The following is a 26,087-nucleotide window of genomic DNA, read 5'->3' as shown; positions in this document are numbered from 1 at the left end:
CACAGCTACAATCCTTTTGAGGGCCCGAATGAGGACCCAGAAAATGAGCTTCCACTGACAGCTGGACAATACGTTTACATCTGTGGAGACATGGATGAGGATGGCTGGTTTCTGGGAGAGCTGACAGACGGCACAAGAGGACTGGTTCCTTCCAATCTGGTGGAAGAAGTTTCAGATGATGAGCTGGATACCACCGTGCCTCCAGGGCTTCGTGATCTCCTGCTGGATACCGATGACGAAGAGAGACCAGGCAGCAGGAGAGGGGCAGAAAGTGATGGTGATGAAGCGTGCCAGAAGCTGCAGAGTGTCCAGCAGCCTGACATCAAACTTGGAGCACTCGGCAAGCGTCTGGAGGAAAACTGCACACAGCTCCAGGAGATGGGGACAAAGCTGAGGCCGCACGGAAATCCCAAACGGGAATGCTCCAACCCCCAGGAAAAGCTGGGGGAGCCGAACGTTTGGACAGCGGCAGTCTGCATCATGCATTGTCGCAGACCATCACCACCAATACGAAGATTCATAGCTCGTCACAGCTACAATCCTTTTGAGGGCCCGAATGAGGACCCAGAAAACGAGCTTCCACTGACAGCTGGACAATACGTTTACATCTGTGGAGACATGGATGAGGATGGCTGGTTTCTGGGAGAGCTGACAGACGGCACAAGAGGACTGGTTCCTTCCAATCTGGTGGAAGAAGTTTCAGATGATGAGCTGGATACCACCGTGCCTCCAGGGCTTCGTGATCTCCTGCTGGATACCGATGACGAAGAGAGACCAGGCAGCAGGAGAGGGGCAGAAAGTGATGGTGATTAAGCGTGCCAGAAGCTTCAGAGCAACTTGGAGCACTCGGCAAGCATCTGGGTAAAAACTTCACACAGCTCCAGGAGATGGGGACAAAGCTGAGGCCACACCGAAATCCCAAACGGGAATGCTCCAACACCCAGGAAAAGCTGGGGGAGCCGAACGTTTGGACAGTGGCAGTCTGCATATATATATACATATAATATATGTATAAGTATACTTTATACATAATACTATATATTATGTACTATATAAAATAATATAAATGATATATATATATGCGAAGTTTCGGATGATGGCGTGGATACCACCGTGCCTCCAGGGCTTCGTGATCTCCTGCTGGATACCGATGACGAAGAGAGACCAGGCAGCAGGAGAGGGGCAGAAAGTGATGGTGATGAAGCGTGCCAGAAGCTGCAGAGTGTCCAGCAGGCTGACATCAAACTTGGAGCACTCGGCAAGCGTCTGGAGGAAAACTGCACACAGCTCCAGGAGATGGGGACAAAGCTGAGGCCGCACGGAAATCCCAAACGGGAATGCTCCAACCCCCAGGAAAAGCTGGGGGAGCCGAACGTTTGGACAGCGGCAGTCTGCATCATGCATTGTCGCAGACCATCACCACCAATACGAAGATTCATAGCTCGTCACAGCTACAATCCTTTTGAGGGCCCGAATGAGGACGAGAAAACGAGCTTCCACTGACAGCTGGACAATACGTTTACATCTGTGGAGACATGGATGAGGATGGCTGGTTTCTGGGAGAGCTGACAGACGGCACAAGAGGACTGGTTCCTTCCAATCTGGTGGAAGAAGTTTCAGATGATGAGCTGGATACCACCGTGCCTCCAGGGCTTCGTGATCTCCTGCTGGATACCGATGACGAAGAGAGACCAGGCAGCAGGAGAGGGGCAGAAAGTGATGGTGATGAAGCGTGCCAGAAGCTGCAGAGTGTCCAGCAGGCTGACATCAAACTTGGAGCACTCGGCAAGCGTCTGGAGGAAAACTGCACACAGCTCCAGGAGATGGGGACAAAGCTGAGGCCGCACGGAAATCCCAAACGGGAATGCTCCAACCCCCAGGAAAAGCTGGGGGAGCCAAACGTTTGGACAGCGGCAGTCTGCATCATGCATTGTCACAGACCATCACCACCAATACAAAGATTCATAGCTCGTCACAGCTACAATCCTTTTGAGGGCCCGAATGAGGACCCAGAAAACGAGCTTCCACTGACAGCTGGACAATACGTTTACATCTGTGGAGACATGGATGAGGATGGCTGGTTTCTGGGAGAGCTGACAGACGGCACAAGAGGACTGGTTCCTTCCAATCTGGTGGAAGAAGTTTCAGATGATGAGCTGGATACCACCGTGCCTCCAGGGCTTCGTGATCTCCTGCTGGATACCGATGACGAAGAGAGACCAGGCAGCAGGAGAGGGGCAGAAAGTGATGGTGATGAAGCGTGCCAGAAGCTGCAGAGTGTCCAGCAGCCTGACATCAAACTTGGAGCACTCGGCAAGCGTCTGGAGGAAAACTGCACACAGCTCCAGGAGATGGGGACAAAGCTGAGGCCGCACGGAAATCCCAAACGGGAATGCTCCAACCCCCAGGAAAAGCTGGGGGAGCCGAACGTTTGGACAGCGGCAGTCTGCATCATGCATTGTCGCAGACCATCACCACCAATACGAAGATTCATAGCTCGTCACAGCTACAATCCTTTTGAGGGCCCGAATGAGGACCCAGAAAACGAGCTTCCACTGACAGCTGGACAATACGTTTACATCTGTGGAGACATGGATGAGGATGGCTGGTTTCTGGGAGAGCTGACAGACGGCACAAGAGGACTGGTTCCTTCCAATCTGGTGGAAGAAGTTTCAGATGATGAGCTGGATACCACCGTGCCTCCAGGGCTTCGTGATCTCCTGCTGGATACCGATGACGAAGAGAGACCAGGCAGCAGGAGAGGGGCAGAAAGTGATGGTGATTAAGCGTGCCAGAAGCTTCAGAGCAACTTGGAGCACTCGGCAAGCATCTGGGTAAAAACTTCACACAGCTCCAGGAGATGGGGACAAAGCTGAGGCCACACCGAAATCCCAAACGGGAATGCTCCAACACCCAGGAAAAGCTGGGGGAGCCGAACGTTTGGACAGTGGCAGTCTGCATATATATATACATATAATATATGTATAAGTATACTTTATACATAATACTATATATTATGTACTATATAAAATAATATAAATGATATATATATATGCGAAGTTTCGGATGATGGCGTGGATACCACCGTGCCTCCAGGGCTTCGTGATCTCCTGCTGGATACCGATGACGAAGAGAGACCAGGCAGCAGGAGAGGGGCAGAAAGTGATGGTGATGAAGCGTGCCAGAAGCTGCAGAGTGTCCAGCAGGCTGACATCAAACTTGGAGCACTCGGCAAGCGTCTGGAGGAAAACTGCACACAGCTCCAGGAGATGGGGACAAAGCTGAGGCCGCACGGAAATCCCAAACGGGAATGCTCCAACCCCCAGGAAAAGCTGGGGGAGCCGAACGTTTGGACAGCGGCAGTCTGCATCATGCATTGTCGCAGACCATCACCACCAATACGAAGATTCATAGCTCGTCACAGCTACAATCCTTTTGAGGGCCCGAATGAGGACGAGAAAACGAGCTTCCACTGACAGCTGGACAATACGTTTACATCTGTGGAGACATGGATGAGGATGGCTGGTTTCTGGGAGAGCTGACAGACGGCACAAGAGGACTGGTTCCTTCCAATCTGGTGGAAGAAGTTTCAGATGATGAGCTGGATACCACCGTGCCTCCAGGGCTTCGTGATCTCCTGCTGGATACCGATGACGAAGAGAGACCAGGCAGCAGGAGAGGGGCAGAAAGTGATGGTGATGAAGCGTGCCAGAAGCTGCAGAGTGTCCAGCAGGCTGACATCAAACTTGGAGCACTCGGCAAGCGTCTGGAGGAAAACTGCACACAGCTCCAGGAGATGGGGACAAAGCTGAGGCCGCACGGAAATCCCAAACGGGAATGCTCCAACCCCCAGGAAAAGCTGGGGGAGCCAAACGTTTGGACAGCGGCAGTCTGCATCATGCATTGTCACAGACCATCACCACCAATACAAAGATTCATAGCTCGTCACAGCTACAATCCTTTTGAGGGCCCGAATGAGGACCCAGAAAACGAGCTTCCACTGACAGCTGGACAATACGTTTACATCTGTGGAGACATGGATGAGGATGGCTGGTTTCTGGGAGAGCTGACAGACGGCACAAGAGGACTGGTTCCTTCCAATCTGGTGGAAGAAGTTTCAGATGATGAGCTGGAGACCACCGTGCCTCCAGGGCTTCGTGATCTCCTGCTGGATACCGATGACGAAGAGAGACCAGGCAGCAGGAGAGGGGCAGAAAGTGATGGTGATGAAGCGTGCCAGAAGCTGCAGAGTGTCCAGCAGGCTGACATCAAACTTGGAGCACTCGGCAAGCGTCTGGAGGAAAACTGCACACAGCTCCAGGAGATGGGGACAAAGCTGAGGCCGCACGGAAATCCCAAACGGGAATGCTCCAACCCCCAGGAAAAGCTGGGGGAGCCGAACGTTTGGACAGCGGCAGTCTGCATCATGCATTGTCGCAGACCATCACCACCAATACGAAGATTCATAGCTCGTCACAGCTACAATCCTTTTGAGGGCCCGAATGAGGACCCAGAAAACGAGCTTCCACTGACAGCTGGACAATACGTTTACATCTGTGGAGACATGGATGAGGATGGCTGGTTTCTGGGAGAGCTGACAGACGGCACAAGAGGACTGGTTCCTTCCAATCTGGTGGAAGAAGTTTCAGATGATGAGCTGGATACCACCGTGCCTCCAGGGCTTCGTGATCTCCTGCTGGATACCGATGACGAAGAGAGACCAGGCAGCAGGAGAGGGGCAGAAAGTGATGGTGATTAAGCGTGCCAGAAGCTTCAGAGCAACTTGGAGCACTCGGCAAGCATCTGGGTAAAAACTTCACACAGCTCCAGGAGATGGGGACAAAGCTGAGGCCACACCGAAATCCCAAACGGGAATGCTCCAACACCCAGGAAAAGCTGGGGGAGCCGAACGTTTGGACAGTGGCAGTCTGCATATATATATACATATAATATATGTATAAGTATACTTTATACATAATACTATATATTATGTACTATATAAAATAATATAAATGATATATATATATGCGAAGTTTCGGATGATGGCGTGGATACCACCGTGCCTCCAGGGCTTCGTGATCTCCTGCTGGATACCGATGACGAAGAGAGACCAGGCAGCAGGAGAGGGGCAGAAAGTGATGGTGATGAAGCGTGCCAGAAGCTGCAGAGTGTCCAGCAGGCTGACATCAAACTTGGAGCACTCGGCAAGCGTCTGGAGGAAAACTGCACACAGCTCCAGGAGATGGGGACAAAGCTGAGGCCGCACGGAAATCCCAAACGGGAATGCTCCAACCCCCAGGAAAAGCTGGGGGAGCCGAACGTTTGGACAGCGGCAGTCTGCATCATGCATTGTCGCAGACCATCACCACCAATACGAAGATTCATAGCTCGTCACAGCTACAATCCTTTTGAGGGCCCGAATGAGGACGAGAAAACGAGCTTCCACTGACAGCTGGACAATACGTTTACATCTGTGGAGACATGGATGAGGATGGCTGGTTTCTGGGAGAGCTGACAGACGGCACAAGAGGACTGGTTCCTTCCAATCTGGTGGAAGAAGTTTCAGATGATGAGCTGGATACCACCGTGCCTCCAGGGCTTCGTGATCTCCTGCTGGATACCGATGACGAAGAGAGACCAGGCAGCAGGAGAGGGGCAGAAAGTGATGGTGATGAAGCGTGCCAGAAGCTGCAGAGTGTCCAGCAGCCTGACATCAAACTTGGAGCACTCGGCAAGCGTCTGGAGGAAAACTGCACACAGCTCCAGGAGATGGGGACAAAGCTGAGGCCGCACGGAAATCCCAAACGGGAATGCTCCAACCCCCAGGAAAAGCTGGGGGAGCCAAACGTTTGGACAGCGGCAGTCTGCATCATGCATTGTCACAGACCATCACCACCAATACGAAGATTCATAGCTCGTCACAGCTACAATCCTTTTGAGGGCCCGAATGAGGACCCAGAAAACGAGCTTCCACTGACAGCTGGACAATACGTTTACATCTGTGGAGACATGGATGAGGATGGCTGGTTTCTGGGAGAGCTGACAGACGGCACAAGAGGACTGGTTCCTTCCAATCTGGTGGAAGAAGTTTCAGATGATGAGCTGGAGACCACCGTGCCTCCAGGGCTTCGTGATCTCCTGCTGGATACCGATGACGAAGAGAGACCAGGCAGCAGGAGAGGGGCAGAAAGTGATGGTGATGAAGCGTGCCAGAAGCTGCAGAGTGTCCAGCAGGCTGACATCAAACTTGGAGCACTCGGCAAGCGTCTGGAGGAAAACTGCACACAGCTCCAGGAGATGGGGACAAAGCTGAGGCCGCACGGAAATCCCAAACGGGAATGCTCCAACCCCCAGGAAAAGCTGGGGGAGCCGAACGTTTGGACAGCGGCAGTCTGCATCATGCATTGTCGCAGACCATCACCACCAATACGAAGATTCATAGCTCGTCACAGCTACAATCCTTTTGAGGGCCCGAATGAGGACCCAGAAAACGAGCTTCCACTGACAGCTGGACAATACGTTTACATCTGTGGAGACATGGATGAGGATGGCTGGTTTCTGGGAGAGCTGACAGACGGCACAAGAGGACTGGTTCCTTCCAATCTGGTGGAAGAAGTTTCAGATGATGAGCTGGATACCACCGTGCCTCCAGGGCTTCGTGATCTCCTGCTGGATACCGATGACGAAGAGAGACCAGGCAGCAGGAGAGGGGCAGAAAGTGATGGTGATGAAGCGTGCCAGAAGCTGCAGAGTGTCCAGCAGGCTGACATCAAACTTGGAGCACTCGGCAAGCGTCTGGAGGAAAACTGCACACAGCTCCAGGAGATGGGGACAAAGCTGAGGCCGCACGGAAATCCCAAACGGGAATGCTCCAACCCCCAGGAAAAGCTGGGGGAGCCGAACGTTTGGACAGCAGCAGTCTGCATCATGCATTGTCGCAGACCATCACCACCAATACGAAGATTCATAGCTCGTCACAGCTACAATCCTTTTGAGGGCCCGAATGAGGACCCAGAAAACGAGCTTCCACTGACAGCTGGACAATACGTTTACATCTGTGGAGACATGGATGAGGATGGCTGGTTTCTGGGAGAGCTGACAGACGGCACAAGAGGACTGGTTCCTTCCAATCTGGTGGAAGAAGTTTCAGATGATGAGCTGGATACCACCGTGCCTCCAGGGCTTCGTGATCTCCTGCTGGATACCGATGACGAAGAGAGACCAGGCAGCAGGAGAGGGGCAGAAAGTGATGGTGATGAAGCGTGCCAGAAGCTGCAGAGTGTCCAGCAGGCTGACATCAAACTTGGAGCACTCGGCAAGCGTCTGGAGGAAAACTGCACACAGCTCCAGGAGATGGGGACAAAGCTGAGGCCGCACGGAAATCCCAAACGGGAATGCTCCAACCCCCAGGAAAAGCTGGGGGAGCCGAACGTTTGGACAGCGGCAGTCTGCATCATGCATTGTCGCAGACCATCACCACCAATACGAAGATTCATAGCTCGTCACAGCTACAATCCTTTTGAGGGCCCGAATGAGGACCCAGAAAACGAGCTTCCACTGACAGCTGGACAATACGTTTACATCTGTGGAGACATGGATGAGGATGGCTGGTTTCTGGGAGAGCTGACAAACGGCACAAGAGGACTGGTTCCTTCCAATCTGGTGGAAGAAGTTTCAGATGATGAGCTGGATACCACCGTGCCTCCAGGGCTTCGTGATCTCCTGCTGGATACCGATGACGAAGAGAGACCAGGCAGCAGGAGAGGGGCAGAAAGTGATGGTGATGAAGCGTGCCAGAAGCTGCAGAGTGTCCAGCAGGCTGACATCAAACTTGGAGCACTCGGCAAGCGTCTGGAGGAAAACTGCACACAGCTCCAGGAGATGGGGACAAAGCTGAGGCCGCACGGAAATCCCAAACGGGAATGCTCCAACCCCCAGGAAAAGCTGGGGGAGCCGAACGTTTGGACAGCGGCAGTCTGCATCATGCATTGTCGCAGACCATCACCACCAATACGAAGATTCATAGCTCGTCACAGCTACAATCCTTTTGAGGGCCCGAATGAGGACCCAGAAAACGAGCTTCCACTGACAGCTGGACAATACGTTTACATCTGTGGAGACATGGATGAGGATGGCTGGTTTCTGGGAGAGCTGACAGACGGCACAAGAGGACTGGTTCCTTCCAATCTGGTGGAAGAAGTTTCAGATGATGAGCTGGATACCACCGTGCCTCCAGGGCTTCGTGATCTCCTGCTGGATACCGATGACGAAGAGAGACCAGGCAGCAGGAGAGGGGCAGAAAGTGATGGTGATTAAGCGTGCCAGAAGCTGCAGAGTGTCCAGCAGGCTGACATCAAACTTGGAGCACTCGGCAAGCGTCTGGAGGAAAACTGCACACAGCTCCAGGAGATGGGGACAAAGCTGAGGCCGCACGGAAATCCCAAACGGGAATGCTCCAACCCCCAGGAAAAGCTGGGGGAGCCGAACGTTTGGACAGCGGCAGTCTGCATCATGCATTGTCGCAGACCATCACCACCAATACGAAGATTCATAGCTCGTCACAGCTACAATCCTTTTGAGGGCCCGAATGAGGACCCAGAAAACGAGCTTCCACTGACAGCTGGACAATACGTTTACATCTGTGGAGACATGGATGAGGATGGCTGGTTTCTGGGAGAGCTGACAGACGGCACAAGAGGACTGGTTCCTTCCAATCTGGTGGAAGAAGTTTCAGATGATGAGCTGGATACCACCGTGCCTCCAGGGCTTCGTGATCTCCTGCTGGATACCGATGACGAAGAGAGACCAGGCAGCAGGAGAGGGGCAGAAAGTGATGGTGATGAAGCGTGCCAGAAGCTGCAGAGTGTCCAGCAGGCTGACATCAAACTTGGAGCACTCGGCAAGCGTCTGGAGGAAAACTGCACACAGCTCCAGGAGATGGGGACAAAGCTGAGGCCGCACGGAAATCCCAAACGGGAATGCTCCAACCCCCAGGAAAAGCTGGGGGAGCCGAACGTTTGGACAGCGGCAGTCTGCATCATGCATTGTCGCAGACCATCACCACCAATACGAAGATTCATAGCTCGTCACAGCTACAATCCTTTTGAGGGCCCGAATGAGGACCCAGAAAACGAGCTTCCACTGACAGCTGGACAATACGTTTACATCTGTGGAGACATGGATGAGGATGGCTGGTTTCTGGGAGAGCTGACAGACGGCACAAGAGGACTGGTTCCTTCCAATCTGGTGGAAGAAGTTTCAGATGATGAGCTGGATACCACCGTGCCTCCAGGGCTTCGTGATCTCCTGCTGGATACTGATGACGAAGAGAGACCAGGCAGCAGGAGAGGGGCAGAAAGTGATGGTGATTAAGCGTGCCAGAAGCTTCAGAGCAACTTGGAGCACTCGGCAAGCGTCTGGGTAAAAACTTCACACAGCTCCAGGAGATGGGGACAAAGCTGTGGCCACACCGAAATCCCAAACGGGAATGCTCCAACCCCCAGGAAAAGCTGGGGGAGCCGAACGTTTTGACAGTGGCAGTCTGCATATATATATACATATATTATATGTATAAGTATACTATATACATAATACTATATATTATGTACTACATAAAATAATATAAATGATATATATATATGCGAAGTTTCGGATGATGGCGTGGATACCACCGTGCCTCCAGGGCTTCGTGATCTCCTGCTGGATACCGATGACGAAGAGAGACCAGGCAGCAGGAGAGGGGCAGAAAGTGATGGTGATGAAGCGTGCCAGAAGCTGCAGAGTGTCCAGCAGGCTGACATAAAACTTGGAGCACTCGGCAAGCGTCTGGAGGAAAACTGCACACAGCTCCAGGAGATGGGGACAAAGCTGAGGCCGCACGGAAATCCCAAACGGGAATGCTCCAACCCCCAGGAAAAGCTGGGGGAGTCGAACGTTTGGACAGCGGCAGTCTGCATCATGCATTGTCGCAGACCATCACCACCAATACGAAGATTCATAGCTCGTCACAGCTACAATCCTTTTGAGGGCCCGAATGAGGACCCAGAAAACGAGCTTCCACTGACAGCTGGACAATACGTTTACATCTGTGGAGACATGGATGAGGATGGCTGGTTTCTGGGAGAGCTGACAGACGGCACAAGAGGACTGGTTCCTTCCAATCTGGTGGAAGAAGTTTCAGATGATGAGCTGGATACCACCGTGCCTCCAGGGCTTCGTGATCTCCTGCTGGATACCGATGACGAAGAGAGACCAGGCAGCAGGAGAGGGGCAGAAAGTGATGGTGATGAAGCGTGCCAGAAGCTGCAGAGTGTCCAGCAGGCTGACATCAAACTTGGAGCACTCGGCAAGCGTCTGGAGGAAAACTGCACACAGCTCCAGAAGATGGGGACAAAGCTGAGGCCGCACGGAAATCCCAAACGGGAATGCTCCAACCCCCAGGAAAAGCTGGGGGAGCCGAACGTTTGGACAGCGGCAGTCTGCATCATGCATTGTCGCAGACCATCACCACCAATACGAAGATTCATAGCTCATCACAGCTACAATCCTTTTGAGGGCCCGAATGAGGACCCAGAAAACGAGCTTCCACTGACAGCTGGACAATACGTTTACATCTGTGGAGACATGGATGAGGATGGCTGGTTTCTGGGAGAGCTGACAGACGGCACAAGAGGACTGGTTCCTTCCAATCTGGTGGAAGAAGTTTCAGATGATGAGCTGGATACCACCGTGCCTCCAGGGCTTCGTGATCTCCTGCTGGATACCGATGACGAAGAGAGACCAGGCAGCAGGAGAGGGGCAGAAAGTGATGGTGATGAAGCGTGCCAGAAGCTGCAGAGTGTCCAGCAGGCTGACATCAAACTTGGAGCACTCGGCAAGCGTCTGGAGGAAAACTGCACACAGCTCCAGGAGATGGGGACAAAGCTGAGGCCGCACGGAAATCCCAAACAGGAATGCTCCAACCCCCAGGAAAAGCTGGGGGAGCCGAACGTTTGGACAGCGGCAGTCTGCATCATGCATTGTCGCAGACCATCACCACCAATACGAAGATTCATAGCTCGTCACAGCTACAATCCTTTTGAGGGCCCGAATGAGGACCCAGAAAAGGAGCTTCCACTGACAGCTGGACAATATGTTTACATCTGTGGAGACATGGATGAGGATGGCTGGTTTCTGGGAGAGCTGACAGACGGCACAAGAGGACTGGTTCCTTCCAATCTGGTGGAAGAAGTTTCAGATGATGAGCTGGATACCACCGTGCCTCCAGGGCTTCGTGATCTCCTGCTGGATACCGATGACGAAGAGAGACCAGGCAGCAGGAGAGGGGCAGAAAGTGATGGTGATGAAGCGTGCCAGAAGCTGCAGAGTGTCCAGCAGGCTGACATCAAACTTGGAGCACTCGGCAAGCGTCTGGAGGAAAACTGCACACAGCTCCAGGAGATGGGGACAAAGCTGAGGCCGCACGGAAATCCCAAACGGGAATGCTCCAACCCCCAGGAAAAGCTGGGGGAGCAGAACGTTTGGACAGCGGCAGTCTGCATCATGCATTGTCGCAGACCATCACCACCAATACGAAGATTCATAGCTCGTCACAGCTACAATCCTTTTGAGGGCCCGAATGAGGACCCAGAAAACGAGCTTCCACTGACAGCTGGACAATACGTTTACATCTGTGGAGACATGGATGAGGATGGCTGGTTTCTGGGAGAGCTGACAGACGGCACAAGAGGACTGGTTCCTTCCAATCTGGTGGAAGAAGTTTCAGATGATGAGCTGGATACCACCGTGCCTCCAGGGCTTCGTGATCTCCTGCTGGATACCGATGACGAAGAGAGACCAGGCAGCAGGAGAGGAGCAGAAAGTGATGGTGATGAAGCGTGCCAGAAGCTGCAGAGTGTCCAGCAGGCTGACATCAAACTTGGAGCACTCGGCAAGCGTCTGGAGGAAAACTGCACACAGCTCCAGGAGATGGGGACAAAGCTGAGGCCGCACGGAAATCCCAAACGGGAATGCTCCAACCCTCAGGAAAAGCTGGGGGAGCCGAACGTTTGGACAGCGGCAGTCTGCATCATGCATTGTCGCAGACCATCACCACCAATACGAAGATTCATAGCTCGTCACAGCTACAATCCTTTTGAGGGCCCGAATGAGGACCCAGAAAACGAGCTTCCACTGACAGCTGGACAATACGTTTACATCTGTGGAGACATGGATGAGGATGGCTGGTTTCTGGGAGAGCTGACAGACGGCACAAGAGGACTGGTTCCTTCCAATCTGGTGGAAGAAGTTTCAGATGATGAGCTGGAGACCACCGTGCCTCCAGGGCTTCGTGATCTCCTGCTGGATACTGATGACGAAGAGAGACCAGGCAGCAGGAGAGGGGCAGAAAGTGATGGTGATTAAGCGTGCCAGAAGCTTCAGAGCAACTTGGAGCACTCGGCAAGCGTCTGGGTAAAAACTTCACACAGCTCCAGGAGATGGGGACAAAGCTGTGGCCACACCGAAATCCCAAACGGGAATGCTCCAACCCCCATGAAAAGCTGGGGGAGCCGAACGTTTGGACAGTGGCAGTCTGCATATATATATACATATATTATATGTATAAGTATACTATATACATAATACTATATATTATGTACTATATAAAATAATATAAATGATATATATATATGCGAAGTTTCGGATGATGGCGTGGATACCACCGTGCCTCCAGGGCTTCGTGATCTCCTGCTGGATACCGATGACGAAGAGAGACCAGGCAGCAGGAGAGGGGCAGAAAGTGATGGTGATGAAGCGTGCCAGAAGCTGCAGAGTGTCCAGCAGGCTGACATCAAACTTGGAGCACTCGGCAAGCGTCTGGAGGAAAACTGCACACAGCTCCAGGAGATGGGGACAAAGCTGAGGCCGCACGGAAATCCCAAACGGGAATGCTCCAACCCCCAGGAAAAGCTGGGGGAGTCGAACGTTTGGACAGCGGCAGTCTGCATCATGCATTGTCGCAGACCATCACCACCAATACGAAGATTCATAGCTCGTCACAGCTACAATCCTTTTGAGGGCCCGAATGAGGACCCAGAAAACGAGCTTCCACTGACAGCTGGACAATACGTTTACATCTGTGGAGACATGGATGAGGATGGCTGGTTTCTGGGAGAGCTGACAGACGGCACAAGAGGACTGGTTCCTTCCAATCTGGTGGAAGAAGTTTCAGATGATGAGCTGGATACCACCGTGCCTCCAGGGCTTCGTGATCTCCTGCTGGATACCGATGACGAAGAGAGACCAGGCAGCAGGAGAGGGGCAGAAAGTGATGGTGATGAAGCGTGCCAGAAGCTGCAGAGTGTCCAGCAGGCTGACATCAAACTTGGAGCACTCGGCAAGCGTCTGGAGGAAAACTGCACACAGCTCCAGAAGATGGGGACAAAGCTGAGGCCGCACGGAAATCCCAAACGGGAATGCTCCAACCCCCAGGAAAAGCTGGGGGAGCCGAACGTTTGGACAGCGGCAGTCTGCATCATGCATTGTCGCAGACCATCACCACCAATACGAAGATTCATAGCTCATCACAGCTACAATCCTTTTGAGGGCCCGAATGAGGACCCAGAAAACGAGCTTCCACTGACAGCTGGACAATACGTTTACATCTGTGGAGACATGGATGAGGATGGCTGGTTTCTGGGAGAGCTGACAGACGGCACAAGAGGACTGGTTCCTTCCAATCTGGTGGAAGAAGTTTCAGATGATGAGCTGGATACCACCGTGCCTCCAGGGCTTCGTGATCTCCTGCTGGATACCGATGACGAAGAGAGACCAGGCAGCAGGAGAGGGGCAGAAAGTGATGGTGATGAAGCGTGCCAGAAGCTGCAGAGTGTCCAGCAGGCTGACATCAAACTTGGAGCACTCGGCAAGCGTCTGGAGGAAAACTGCACACAGCTCCAGGAGATGGGGACAAAGCTGAGGCCGCACGGAAATCCCAAACGGGAATGCTCCAACCCCCAGGAAAAGCTGGGGGAGCAGAACGTTTGGACAGCGGCAGTCTGCATCATGCATTGTCGCAGACCATCACCACCAATACGAAGATTCATAGCTCGTCACAGCTACAATCCTTTTGAGGGCCCGAATGAGGACCCAGAAAACGAGCTTCCACTGACAGCTGGACAATACGTTTACATCTGTGGAGACATGGATGAGGATGGCTGGTTTCTGGGAGAGCTGACAGACGGCACAAGAGGACTGGTTCCTTCCAATCTGGTGGAAGAAGTTTCAGATGATGAGCTGGATACCACCGTGCCTCCAGGGCTTCGTGATCTCCTGCTGGATACCGATGACGAAGAGAGACCAGGCAGCAGGAGAGGAGCAGAAAGTGATGGTGATGAAGCGTGCCAGAAGCTGCAGAGTGTCCAGCAGGCTGACATCAAACTTGGAGCACTCGGCAAGCGTCTGGAGGAAAACTGCACACAGCTCCAGGAGATGGGGACAAAGCTGAGGCCGCACGGAAATCCCAAACGGGAATGCTCCAACCCTCAGGAAAAGCTGGGGGAGCCGAACGTTTGGACAGCGGCAGTCTGCATCATGCATTGTCGCAGACCATCACCACCAATACGAAGATTCATAGCTCGTCACAGCTACAATCCTTTTGAGGGCCCGAATGAGGACCCAGAAAACGAGCTTCCACTGACAGCTGGACAATACGTTTACATCTGTGGAGACATGGATGAGGATGGCTGGTTTCTGGGAGAGCTGACAGACGGCACAAGAGGACTGGTTCCTTCCAATCTGGTGGAAGAAGTTTCAGATGATGAGCTGGATACCACCGTGCCTCCAGGGCTTCGTGATCTCCTGCTGGATACTGATGACGAAGAGAGACCAGGCAGCAGGAGAGGGGCAGAAAGTGATGGTGATTAAGCGTGCCAGAAGCTTCAGAGCAACTTGGAGCACTCGGCAAGCGTCTGGGTAAAAACTTCACACAGCTCCAGGAGATGGGGACAAAGCTGTGGCCACACCGAAATCCCAAACGGGAATGCTCCAACCCCCATGAAAAGCTGGGGGAGCCGAACGTTTGGACAGTGGCAGTCTGCATATATATATACATATATTATATGTATAAGTATACTATATACATAATACTATATATTATGTACTATATAAAATAATATAAATGATATATATATATGCGAAGTTTCGGATGATGGCGTGGATACCACCGTGCCTCCAGGGCTTCGTGATCTCCTGCTGGATACCGATGACGAAGAGAGACCAGGCAGCAGGAGAGGGGCAGAAAGTGATGGTGATGAAGCGTGCCAGAAGCTGCAGAGTGTCCAGCAGGCTGACATCAAACTTGGAGCACTCGGCAAGCGTCTGGAGGAAAACTGCACACAGCTCCAGGAGATGGGGACAAAGCTGAGGCCGCACGGAAATCCCAAACGGGAATGCTCCAACCCCCAGGAAAAGCTGGGGGAGCCGAACGTTTGGACAGCGGCAGTCTGCATCATGCATTGTCGCAGACCATCACCACCAATACGAAGATTCATAGCTCGTCACAGCTACAATCCTTTTGAGGGCCCGAATGAGGACCCAGAAAACGAGCTTCCACTGACAGCTGGACAATACGTTTACATCTGTGGAGACATGGATGAGGATGGCTGGTTTCTGGGAGAGCTGACAGACGGCACAAGAGGACTGGTTCCTTCCAATCTGGTGGAAGAAGTTTCAGATGATGAGCTGGATACCACCGTGCCTCCAGGGCTTCGTGATCTCCTGCTGGATACCGATGACGAAGAGAGACCAGGCAGCAGGAGAGGGGCAGAAAGTGATGGTGATTAAGCGTGCCAGAAGCTGCAGAGTGTCCAGCAGGCTGACATCAAACTTGGAGCACTCGGCAAGCGTCTGGAGGAAAACTGCACACAGCTCCAGGAGATGGGGACAAAGCTGAGGCCGCACGGAAATCCCAAACGGGAATGCTCCAACCCCCAGGAAAAGCTGGGGGAGCCGAACGTTTGGACAGCGGCAGTCTGCATCATGCATTGTCGCAGACCATCACCACCAATACGAAGATTCATAGCTCGTCACAGCTACAATGCTTTTGAGGGCCCGAATGAGGACCCAGAAAACGAGCTTCCACTGACAGCTGGACAATACGTTTACATCTGTGGAGACATGGATGAGGATGGCTGGTTTCTGGGAGAGCTGACAGACGGCACAAGAGGACTGGTTCCTTCCAATCTGGTGGAAGAAGTTTCAGATGATGAGCTGGATACCACCGTGCCTCCAGGGCTTCGTGATCTCCTGCTGGATACCGATGACGAAGAGAGACCAGGCAGCAGGAGAGGGGCAGAAAGTGATGGTGATGAAGCGTGCCAGAAGCTGCAGAGTGTCCAGCAGGCTGACATCAAACTTGGAGCACTCGGCAAGCGTCTGGAGGAAAACTGCACACAGCTCCAGGAGATGGGGACAAAGCTGAGGCCGCACGGAAATCCCAAACGGGAATGCTCCAACCCCCAGGAAAAGCTGGGGGAGCCGAACGTTTGGACAGCGGCAGTCTGCATCATGCATTGTCGCAGACCATCACCACCAATACGAAGATTCATAGCTCGTCACAGCTACAATCCTTTTGAGGGCCCGAATGAGGACCCAGAAAACGAGCTTCCACTGACAGCTGGACAATACGTTTACATCTGTGGAGACATGGATGAGGATGGCTGGTTTCTGGGAGAGCTGACAGACGGCACAAGAGGACTGGTTCCTTCCAATCTGGTGGAAGAAGTTTCAGATGATGAGCTGGATACCACCGTGCCTCCAGGGCTTCGTGATCTCCTGCTGGATACTGATGACGAAGAGAGACCAGGCAGCAGGAGAGGGGCAGAAAGTGATGGTGATTAAGCGTGCCAGAAGCTTCAGAGCAACTTGGAGCACTCGGCAAGCGTCTGGGTAAAAACTTCACACAGCTCCAGGAGATGGGGACAAAGCTGTGGCCACACCGAAATCCCAAACGGGAATGCTCCAACCCCCAGGAAAAGCTGGGGGAGCCGAACGTTTGGACAGTGGCAGTCTGCATATATATATACATATATTATATGTATAAGTATACTATATACATAATACTATATATTATGTACTATATAAAATAATATAAATGATATATATATATGTGAAGTTTCGGATGATGGCGTGGATACCACCGTGCCTCCAGGGCTTCGTGATCTCCTGCTGGATACCGATGACGAAGAGAGACCAGGCAGCAGGAGAGGGGCAGAAAGTGATGGTGATGAAGCGTGCCAGAAGCTGCAGAGTGTCCAGCAGGCTGACATCAAACTTGGAGCACTCGGCAAGCGTCTGGAGGAAAACTGCACACAGCTCCAGGAGATGGGGACAAAGCTGAGGCCGCACGGAAATCCCAAACGGGAATGCTCCAACCCCCAGGAAAAGCTGGGGGAGCCGAACGTTTGGACAGCGGCAGTCTGCATCATGCATTGTCGCAGACCATCACCACCAATACGAAGATTCATAGCTCGTCACAGCTACAATCCTTTTGAGGGCCCGAATGAGGACCCAGAAAACGAGCTTCCACTGACAGCTGGACAATACGTTTACATCTGTGGAGACATGGATGAGGATGGCTGGTTTCTGGGAGAGCTGACAGACGGCACAAGAGGACTGGTTCCTTCCAATCTGGTGGAAGAAGTTTCAGATGATGAGCTGGATACCACTGTGCCTCCAGGGCTTCGTGATCTCCTGCTGGATACCGATGACGAAGAGAGACCAGGCAGCAGGAGAGGGGCAGAAAGTGATGGTGATGAAGCGTGCCAGAAGCTGCAGAGTGTCCAGCAGGCTGACATCAAACTTGGAGCACTCGGCAAGCGTCTGGAGGAAAACTGCACACAGCTCCAGGAGATGGGGACAAAGCTGAGGCCGCACGGAAATCCCAAACGGGAATGCTCCAACCCCCAGGAAAAGCTGGGGGAGCCGAACGTTTGGACAGCGGCAGTCTGCATCATGCATTGTCGCAGACCATCACCACCAATACGAAGATTCATAGCTCGTCACAGCTACAATCCTTTTGAGGGCCCGAATGAGGACCCAGAAAACGAGCTTCCACTGACAGCTGGACAATACGTTTACATCTGTGGAGACATGGATGAGGATGGCTGGTTTCTGGGAGAGCTGACAGACGGCACAAGAGGACTGGTTCCTTCCAATCTGGTGGAAGAAGTTTCAGATGATGAGCTGGATACCACCGTGCCTCCAGGGCTTCGTGATCTCCTGCTGGATACTGATGACGAAGAGAGACCAGGCAGCAGGAGAGGGGCAGAAAGTGATGGTGATTAAGCGTGCCAGAAGCTTCAGAGCAACTTGGAGCACTCGGCAAGCGTCTGGGTAAAAACTTCACACAGCTCCAGGAGATGGGGACAAAGCTGTGGCCACACCGAAATCCCAAACGGGAATGCTCCAACCCCCATGAAAAGCTGGGGGAGCCGAACGTTTGGACAGTGGCAGTCTGCATATATATATACATATATTATATGTATAAGTATAGTATATACATAATACTATATATTATGTACTATATAAAATAATATAAATGATATATATATATGCGAAGTTTCGGATGATGGCGTGGATACCACCGTGCCTCCAGGGCTTCGTGATCTCCTGCTGGATACCGATGACGAAGAGAGACCAGGCAGCAGGAGAGGGGCAGAAAGTGATGGTGATGAAGCGTGCCAGAAGCTGCAGAGTGTCCAGCAGGCTGACATCAAACTTGGAGCACTCGGCAAGCGTCTGGAGGAAAACTGCACACAGCTCCAGGAGATGGGGACAAAGCTGAGGCCGCACGGAAATCCCAAACGGGAATGCTCCAACCCCCAGGAAAAGCTGGGGGAGCCGAACGTTTGGACAGCGGCAGTCTGCATCATGCATTGTCGCAGACCATCACCACCAATACGAAGATTCATAGCTCGTCACAGCTACAATCCTTTTGAGGGCCCAAATGAGGACCCAGAAAACGAGCTTCCACTGACAGCTGGACAATACGTTTACATCTGTGGAGACATGGATGAGGATGGCTGGTTTCTGGGAGAGCTGACAGACGGCACAAGAGGACTGGTTCCTTCCAATCTGGTGGAAGAAGTTTCAGATGATGAGCTGGATACCACCGTGCCTCCAGGGCTTCGTGATCTCCTGCTGGATACCGATGACGAAGAGAGACCAGGCAGCAGGAGAGGGGCAGAAAGTGATGGTGATGAAGCGTGCCAGAAGCTGCAGAGTGTCCAGCAGGCTGACATCAAACTTGGAGCACTCGGCAAGCGTCTGGAGGAAAACTGCACACAGCTCCAGGAGATGGGGACAAAGCTGAGGCCGCACGGAAATCCCAAACGGGAATGCTCCAACCCCCAGGAAAAGCTGGGGGAGCCGAACGTTTGGACAGCGGCAGTCTGCATCATGCATTGTCGCAGACCATCACCACCAATACGAAGATTCATAGCTCGTCACAGCTACAATCCTTTTGAGGGCCCGAATGAGGACCCAGAAAACGAGCTTCCACTGACAGCTGGACAATACGTTTACATCTGTGGAGACATGGATGAGGATGGCTGGTTTCTGGGAGAGCTGACAGATGGCACAAGAGGACTGGTTCCTTCCAATCTGGTGGAAGAAGTTTCAGATGATGAGCTGGATACCACCGTGCCTCCAGGGCTTCGTGATCTCCTGCTGGATACTGATGACGAAGAGAGACCAGGCAGCAGGAGAGGGGCAGAAAGTGATGGTGATTAAGCGTGCCAGAAGCTTCAGAGCAACTTGGAGCACTCGGCAAGCGTCTGGGTAAAAACTTCACACAGCTCCAGGAGATGGGGACAAAGCTGTGGCCACACCGAAATCCCAAACGGGAATGCTCCAACCCCCAGGAAAAGCTGGGGGAGCCGAACGTTTGGACAGTGGCAGTCTGCATATATATATACATATATTATATGTATAAGTATACTATATACATAATACTATATATTATGTACTATATAAAATAATATAAATGATATATATATATGCGAAGTTTCGGATGATGGCGTGGATACCACCGTGCCTCCAGGGCTTCGTGATCTCCTGCTGGATACCGATGACGAAGAGAGACCAGGCAGCAGGAGAGGGGCAGAAAGTGATGGTGATGAAGCGTGCCAGAAGCTGCAGAGTGTCCAGCAGGCTGACATCAAACTTGGAGCACTCGGCAAGCGTCTGGAGGAAAACTGCACACAGCTCCAGGAGATGGGGACAAAGCTGAGGCCGCACGGAAATCCCAAACGGGAATGCTCCAACCCCCAGGAAAAGCTGGGGGAGCCGAACGTTTGGACAGCGGCAGTCTGCATCATGCATTGTCGCAGACCATCACCACCAATACGAAGATTCATAGCTCGTCACAGCTACAATCCTTTTGAGGGCCCGAATGAGGACCCAGAAAACGAGCTTCCACTGACAGCTGGACAATACGTTTACATCTGTGGAGACATGGATGAGGATGGCTGGTTTCTGGGAGAGCTGACAGACGGCACAAGAGGACTGGTTCCTTCCAATCTGGTGGAAGAAGTTTCAGATGATGAGCTGGATACCACCGTGCCTCCAGGGCTTCGTGATCTCCTGCTGGATACCGATGACGAAGAGAGACCAGGCAGCAGGAGAGGGGCAGAAAGTGATGGTGATGAAGCGTGCCAGAAGCTGCAGAGTGTCCAGCAGGCTGACATCAAACTTGAAGCACTCGGCAAGCGTCTGGAGGAAAACTGCACACAGCTCCAGGAGATGGGGACAAAGCTGAGGCCGCACGGAAATCCCAAACGGGAATGCTCCAACCCCCAGGAAAAGCTGGGGGAGCCAAACGTTTGGACAGCGGCAGTCTGCATCATGCATTGTCGCAGACCATCACCACCAATACGAAGATTCATAGCTCGTCACAGCTACAATCCTTTTGAGGGCCCGAATGAGGACCCAGAAAACGAGCTTCCACTGACAGCTGGACAATACGTTTACATCTGTGGAGACATGGATGAGGATGGCTGGTTTCTGGGAGAGCTGACAGACGGCACAAGAGGATTGGTTCCTTCCAATCTGGTGGAAGAAGTTTCAGATGATGAGCTGGATACCACCGTGCCTCCAGGGCTTCGTGATCTCCTGCTGGATACCGATGACGAAGAGAGACCAGGCAGCAGGAGAGGGGCAGAAAGTGATGGTGATGAAGCGTGCCAGAAGCTGCAGAGTGTCCAGCAGGCTGACATCAAACTTGGAGCACTCGGCAAGCGTCTGGAGGAAAACTGCACACAGCTCCAGGAGATGGGGACAAAGCTGAGGCCGCACGGAAATCCCAAACGGGAATGCTCCAACCCCCAGGAAAAGCTGGGGGAGCCGAACGTTTGGACAGCGGCAGTCTGCATCATGCATTGTCGCAGACCATCACCACCAATACGAAGATTCATAGCTCGTCACAGCTACAATCCTTTTGAGGGCCCGAATGAGGACCCAGAAAACGAGCTTCCACTGACAGCTGGACAATACGTTTACATCTGTGGAGACATGGATGAGGATGGCTGGTTTCTGGGAGAGCTGACAGACGGCACAAGAGGACTGGTTCCTTCCAATCTGGTGGAAGAAGTTTCAGATGATGAGCTGGATACCACCGTGCCTCCAGGGCTTCGTGATCTCCTGCTGGATACCGATGACGAAGAGAGACCAGGCAGCAGGAGAGGGGCAGAAAGTGATGGTGATGAAGCGTGCCAGAAGCTGCAGAGTGTCCAGCAGGCTGACATCAAACTTGAAGCACTCGGCAAGCGTCTGGAGGAAAACTGCACACAGCTCCAGGAGATGGGGACAAAGCTGAGGCCGCACGGAAATCCCAAACGGGAATGCTCCAACCCCCAGGAAAAGCTGGGGGAGCCAAACGTTTGGACAGCGGCAGTCTGCATCATGCATTGTCGCAGACCATCACCACCAATACGAAGATTCATAGCTCGTCACAGCTACAATCCTTTTGAGGGCCCGAATGAGGACCCAGAAAACGAGCTTCCACTGACAGCTGGACAATACGTTTACATCTGTGGAGACATGGATGAGGATGGCTGGTTTCTGGGAGAGCTGACAGACGGCACAAGAGGATTGGTTCCTTCCAATCTGGTGGAAGAAGTTTCAGATGATGAGCTGGATACCACCGTGCCTCCAGGGCTTCGTGATCTCCTGCTGGATACCGATGACGAAGAGAGACCAGGCAGCAGGAGAGGGGCAGAAAGTGATGGTGATGAAGCGTGCCAGAAGCTGCAGAGTGTCCAGCAGGCTGACATCAAACTTGGAGCACTCGGCAAGCGTCTGGAGGAAAACTGCACACAGCTCCAGGAGATGGGGACAAAGCTGAGGCCGCACGGAAATCCCAAACGGGAATGCTCCAACCCCCAGGAAAAGCTGGGGGAGCCGAACGTTTGGACAGCGGCAGTCTGCATCATGCATTGTCGCAGACCATCACCACCAATACGAAGATTCATAGCTCGTCACAGCTACAATGCTTTTGAGGGCCCGAATGAGGACCCAGAAAACGAGCTTCCACTGACAGCTGGACAATACGTTTACATCTGTGGAGACATGGATGAGGATGGCTGGTTTCTGGGAGAGCTGACAGACGGCACAAGAGGACTGGTTCCTTCCAATCTGGTGGAAGAAGTTTCCGATGATGAGCTGGATACCACCGTGCCTCCAGGGCTTCGTGATCTCCTGCTGGATACCGATGACGAAGAGAGACCAGGCAGCAGGAGAGGGGCAGAAAGTGATGGTGATGAAGCGTGCCAGAAGCTGCAGAGTGTCCAGCAGGCTGACATAAAACTTGGAGCACTCGGCAAGCGTCTGGAGGAAAACTGCACACAGCTCCAGGAGATGGGGACAAAGCTGAGGCCGCACGGAAATCCCAAACGGGAATGCTCCAACCCCCAGGAAAAGCTGGGTGGGCCGAACGTTTGGACAGCGGCAGTCTGCATCATGCATTGTCGCAGACCATCACCACCAATACGAAGATTCATAGCTCGTCACAGCTACAATCCTTTTGAGGGCCCGAATGAGGACCCAGAAAACGAGCTTCCACTGACAGCTGGACAATACGTTTACATCTGTGGAGACATGGATGAGGATGGCTGGTTTCTGGGAGAGCTGACAGACGGCACAAGAGGACTGGTTCCTTCCAATCTGGTGGAAGAAGTTTCAGATGATGAGCTGGATACCACCGTGCCTCCAGGGCTTCGTGATCTCCTGCTGGATACTGATGACGAAGAGAGACCAGGCAGCAGGAGAGGGGCAGAAAGTGATGGTGATGAAGCGTGCCAGAAGCTTCAGAGCAACTTGGAGCACTCGGCAAGAATCTGGGTAAAAACTTCACACAGCTCCAGGAGATGGGGACAAAGCTGTGGCCACACCGAAATCCCAAACGGGAATGCTCCAACCCCCAGGAAAAGCTGGGGGAGCCGAACGTTTGGACAGTGGCAGTCTGCATATATATATACATATATTATATGTATAAGTATACTATATACATAATACTATATATTATGTACTATATAAAATAATATAAATGATATATATATATGTGAAGTTTCGGATGATGGCGTGGATACCACCGTGCCTCCAGGGCTTCGTGATCTCCTGCTGGATACCGATGACGAAGAGAGACCAGGCAGCAGGAGAGGGGCAGAAAGTGATGGTGATGAAGCGTGCCAGAAGCTGCAGAGTGTCCAGCAGGCTGACATCAAACTTGGAGCACTCGGCAAGCGTCAGGAGGAAAACTGCACACAGCTCCAGGAGATGGGGACAAAGCTGAGGCCGCACGGAAATCCCAAACGGGAATGCTCCAACCCCCAGGAAAAGCTGGGGGAGCCAAACGTTTGGACAGCGGCAGTCTGCATCATGCATTGTCGCAGACCATCACCACCAATACGAAGATTCATAGCTCGTCACAGCTACAATCCTTTTGAGGGCCCGAATGAGGACCCAGAAAACGAGCTTCCACTGACAGCTGGACAATACGTTTACATCTGTGGAGACATGGATGAGGATGGCTGGTTTCTGGGAGAGCTGACAGACGGCACAAGAGGACTGGTTCCTTCCAATCTGGTGGAAGAAGTTTCAGATGATGAGCTGGATACCACCGTGCCTCCAGGGCTTCGTGATCTCCTGCTGGATACTGATGACGAAGAGAGACCAGGCAGCAGGAGAGGGGCAGAAAGTGATGGTGATGAAGCGTGCCAGAAGCTTCAGAGCAACTTGGAGCACTCGGCAAGCGTCTGGGTAAAAACTTCACACAGCTCCAGGAGATGGGGACAAAGCTGTGGCCACACCGAAATCCCAAACGGGAATGCTCCAACCCCCAGGAAAAGCTGGGGGAGCCGAACGTTTGGACAGTGGCAGTCTGCATATATATATACATATATTATATGTATAAGTATACTATATACATAATACTATATATTATGTACTATATAAAATAATATAAATGATATATATATATGTGAAGTTTCGGATGATGGCGTGGATACCACCGTGCCTCCAGGGCTTCGTGATCTCCTGCTGGATACCGATGACGAAGAGAGACCAGGCAGCAGGAGAGGGGCAGAAAGTGATGGTGATGAAGCGTGCCAGAAGCTGCAGAGTGTCCAGCAGGCTGACATCAAACTTGGAGCACTCGGCAAGCGTCTGGAGGAAAACTGCACACAGCTCCAGGAGATGGGGACAAAGCTGAGGCCGCACGGAAATCCCAAACGGGAATGCTCCAACCCTCAGGAAAAGCTGGGGGAGCCGAAAGTTTGGACAGCGGCAGTCTGCATCATGCATTGTCGCAGACCATCACCACCAATACGAAGATTCATAGCTCGTCACAGCTACAATCCTTTTGAGGGCCCGAATGAGGACCCAGAAAACGAGCTTCCACTGACAGCTGGACAATACGTTTACATCTGTGGAGACATGGATGAGGATGGCTGGTTTCTGGGAGAGCTGACAGACGGCACAAGAGGACTGGTTCCTTCCAATCTGGTGGAAGAAGTTTCAGATGATGAGCTGGATACCACCGTGCCTCCAGGGCTTCGTGATCTCCTGCTGGATACTGATGACGAAGAGAGACCAGGCAGCAGGAGAGGGGCAGAAAGTGATGGTGATTAAGCGTGCCAGAAGCTTCAGAGCAACTTGGAGCACTCGGCAAGCGTCTGGGTAAAAACTTCAAACAGCTCCAGGAGATGGGGACAAAGCTGTGGCCATACCGAAATCCCAAACGGGAATGCTCCAACCCCCAGGAAAAGCTGGGGGAGCCGAACGTTTGGACAGTGGCAGTCTGCATATATATATACATATATTATATGTATAAGTATACTATATACATAATACTATATATTATGTACTATATAAAATAATATAAATGATATATATATATGTGAAGTTTCGGATGATGGCGTGGATACCACCGTGCCTCCAAGGCTTCGTGATCTCCTGCTGGATACCGATGACGAAGAGAGACCAGGCAGCAGGAGAGGGGCAGAAAGTGATGGTGATGAAGCGTGCCAGAAGCTGCAGAGTGTCCAGCAGCCTGACATCAAACTTGGAGCACTCGGCAAGCGTCTGGAGGAAAACTGCACACAGCTCCAGGAGATGGGGACAAAGCTGAGGCCGCACGGAAATCCCAAACGGGAATGCTCCAACCCCCAGGAAAAGCTGGGGGAGCCGAACGTTTGGACAGCGGCAGTCTGCATCATGCATTGTCGCAGACCATCACCACCAATACGAAGATTCATAGCTCGTCACAGCTACAATCCTTTTGAGGGCCCGAATGAGGACCCAGAAAACGAGCTTCCACTGACAGCTGGACAATACGTTTACATCTGTGGAGACATGGATGAGGATGGCTGGTTTCTGGGAGAGCTGACAGACGGCACAAGAGGACTGGTTCCTTCCAATCTGGTGGAAGAAGTTTCAGATGATGAGCTGGATACCACCGTGCCTCCAGGGCTTCTTGATCTCCTGCTGGATACCGATGACGAAGAGAGACCAGGCAGCAGGAGAGGGGCAGAAAGTGATGGTGATGAAGCGTG

At 52.4% G+C, this 26,087-nt stretch overlaps 1 protein-coding gene and 1 long non-coding RNA gene across 2 annotated transcripts in view; one reads left to right on the top strand and one right to left on the bottom strand.

Moving 5' to 3' along the window:
• Positions 1-15,037, top strand: part of LOC146753558 (uncharacterized) — a 29,962-nt gene extending 14,925 nt beyond the window's left edge. Inside the window, exons 4-5 of the mRNA XM_085529251.1 lie at positions 12,655-13,645; positions 14,970-15,037. Coding sequence (XP_085385377.1) covers positions 12,655-13,645; positions 14,970-15,037 — 1,059 coding nt within the window. The remainder of the gene's footprint in view (positions 1-12,654; positions 13,646-14,969) is intronic.
• Positions 1-26,087, bottom strand: part of LOC146753557 (uncharacterized) — a 127,201-nt gene that overhangs the window by 90,062 nt on the left and 11,052 nt on the right. The window lies entirely within an intron of this gene.

The sequence above is a fragment of the Coturnix japonica genome, chromosome Z, assembly GCF_054131305.1.
Source record: "Coturnix japonica strain WE chromosome Z, WE-NBRP24, whole genome shotgun sequence".
Classification (NCBI taxonomy): Eukaryota; Metazoa; Chordata; class Aves; order Galliformes; family Phasianidae; genus Coturnix; species Coturnix japonica.
The sequence above is the reverse complement of the archived record's forward strand: the minus strand, read 5'-3'. Positions and strand labels throughout refer to the sequence as shown.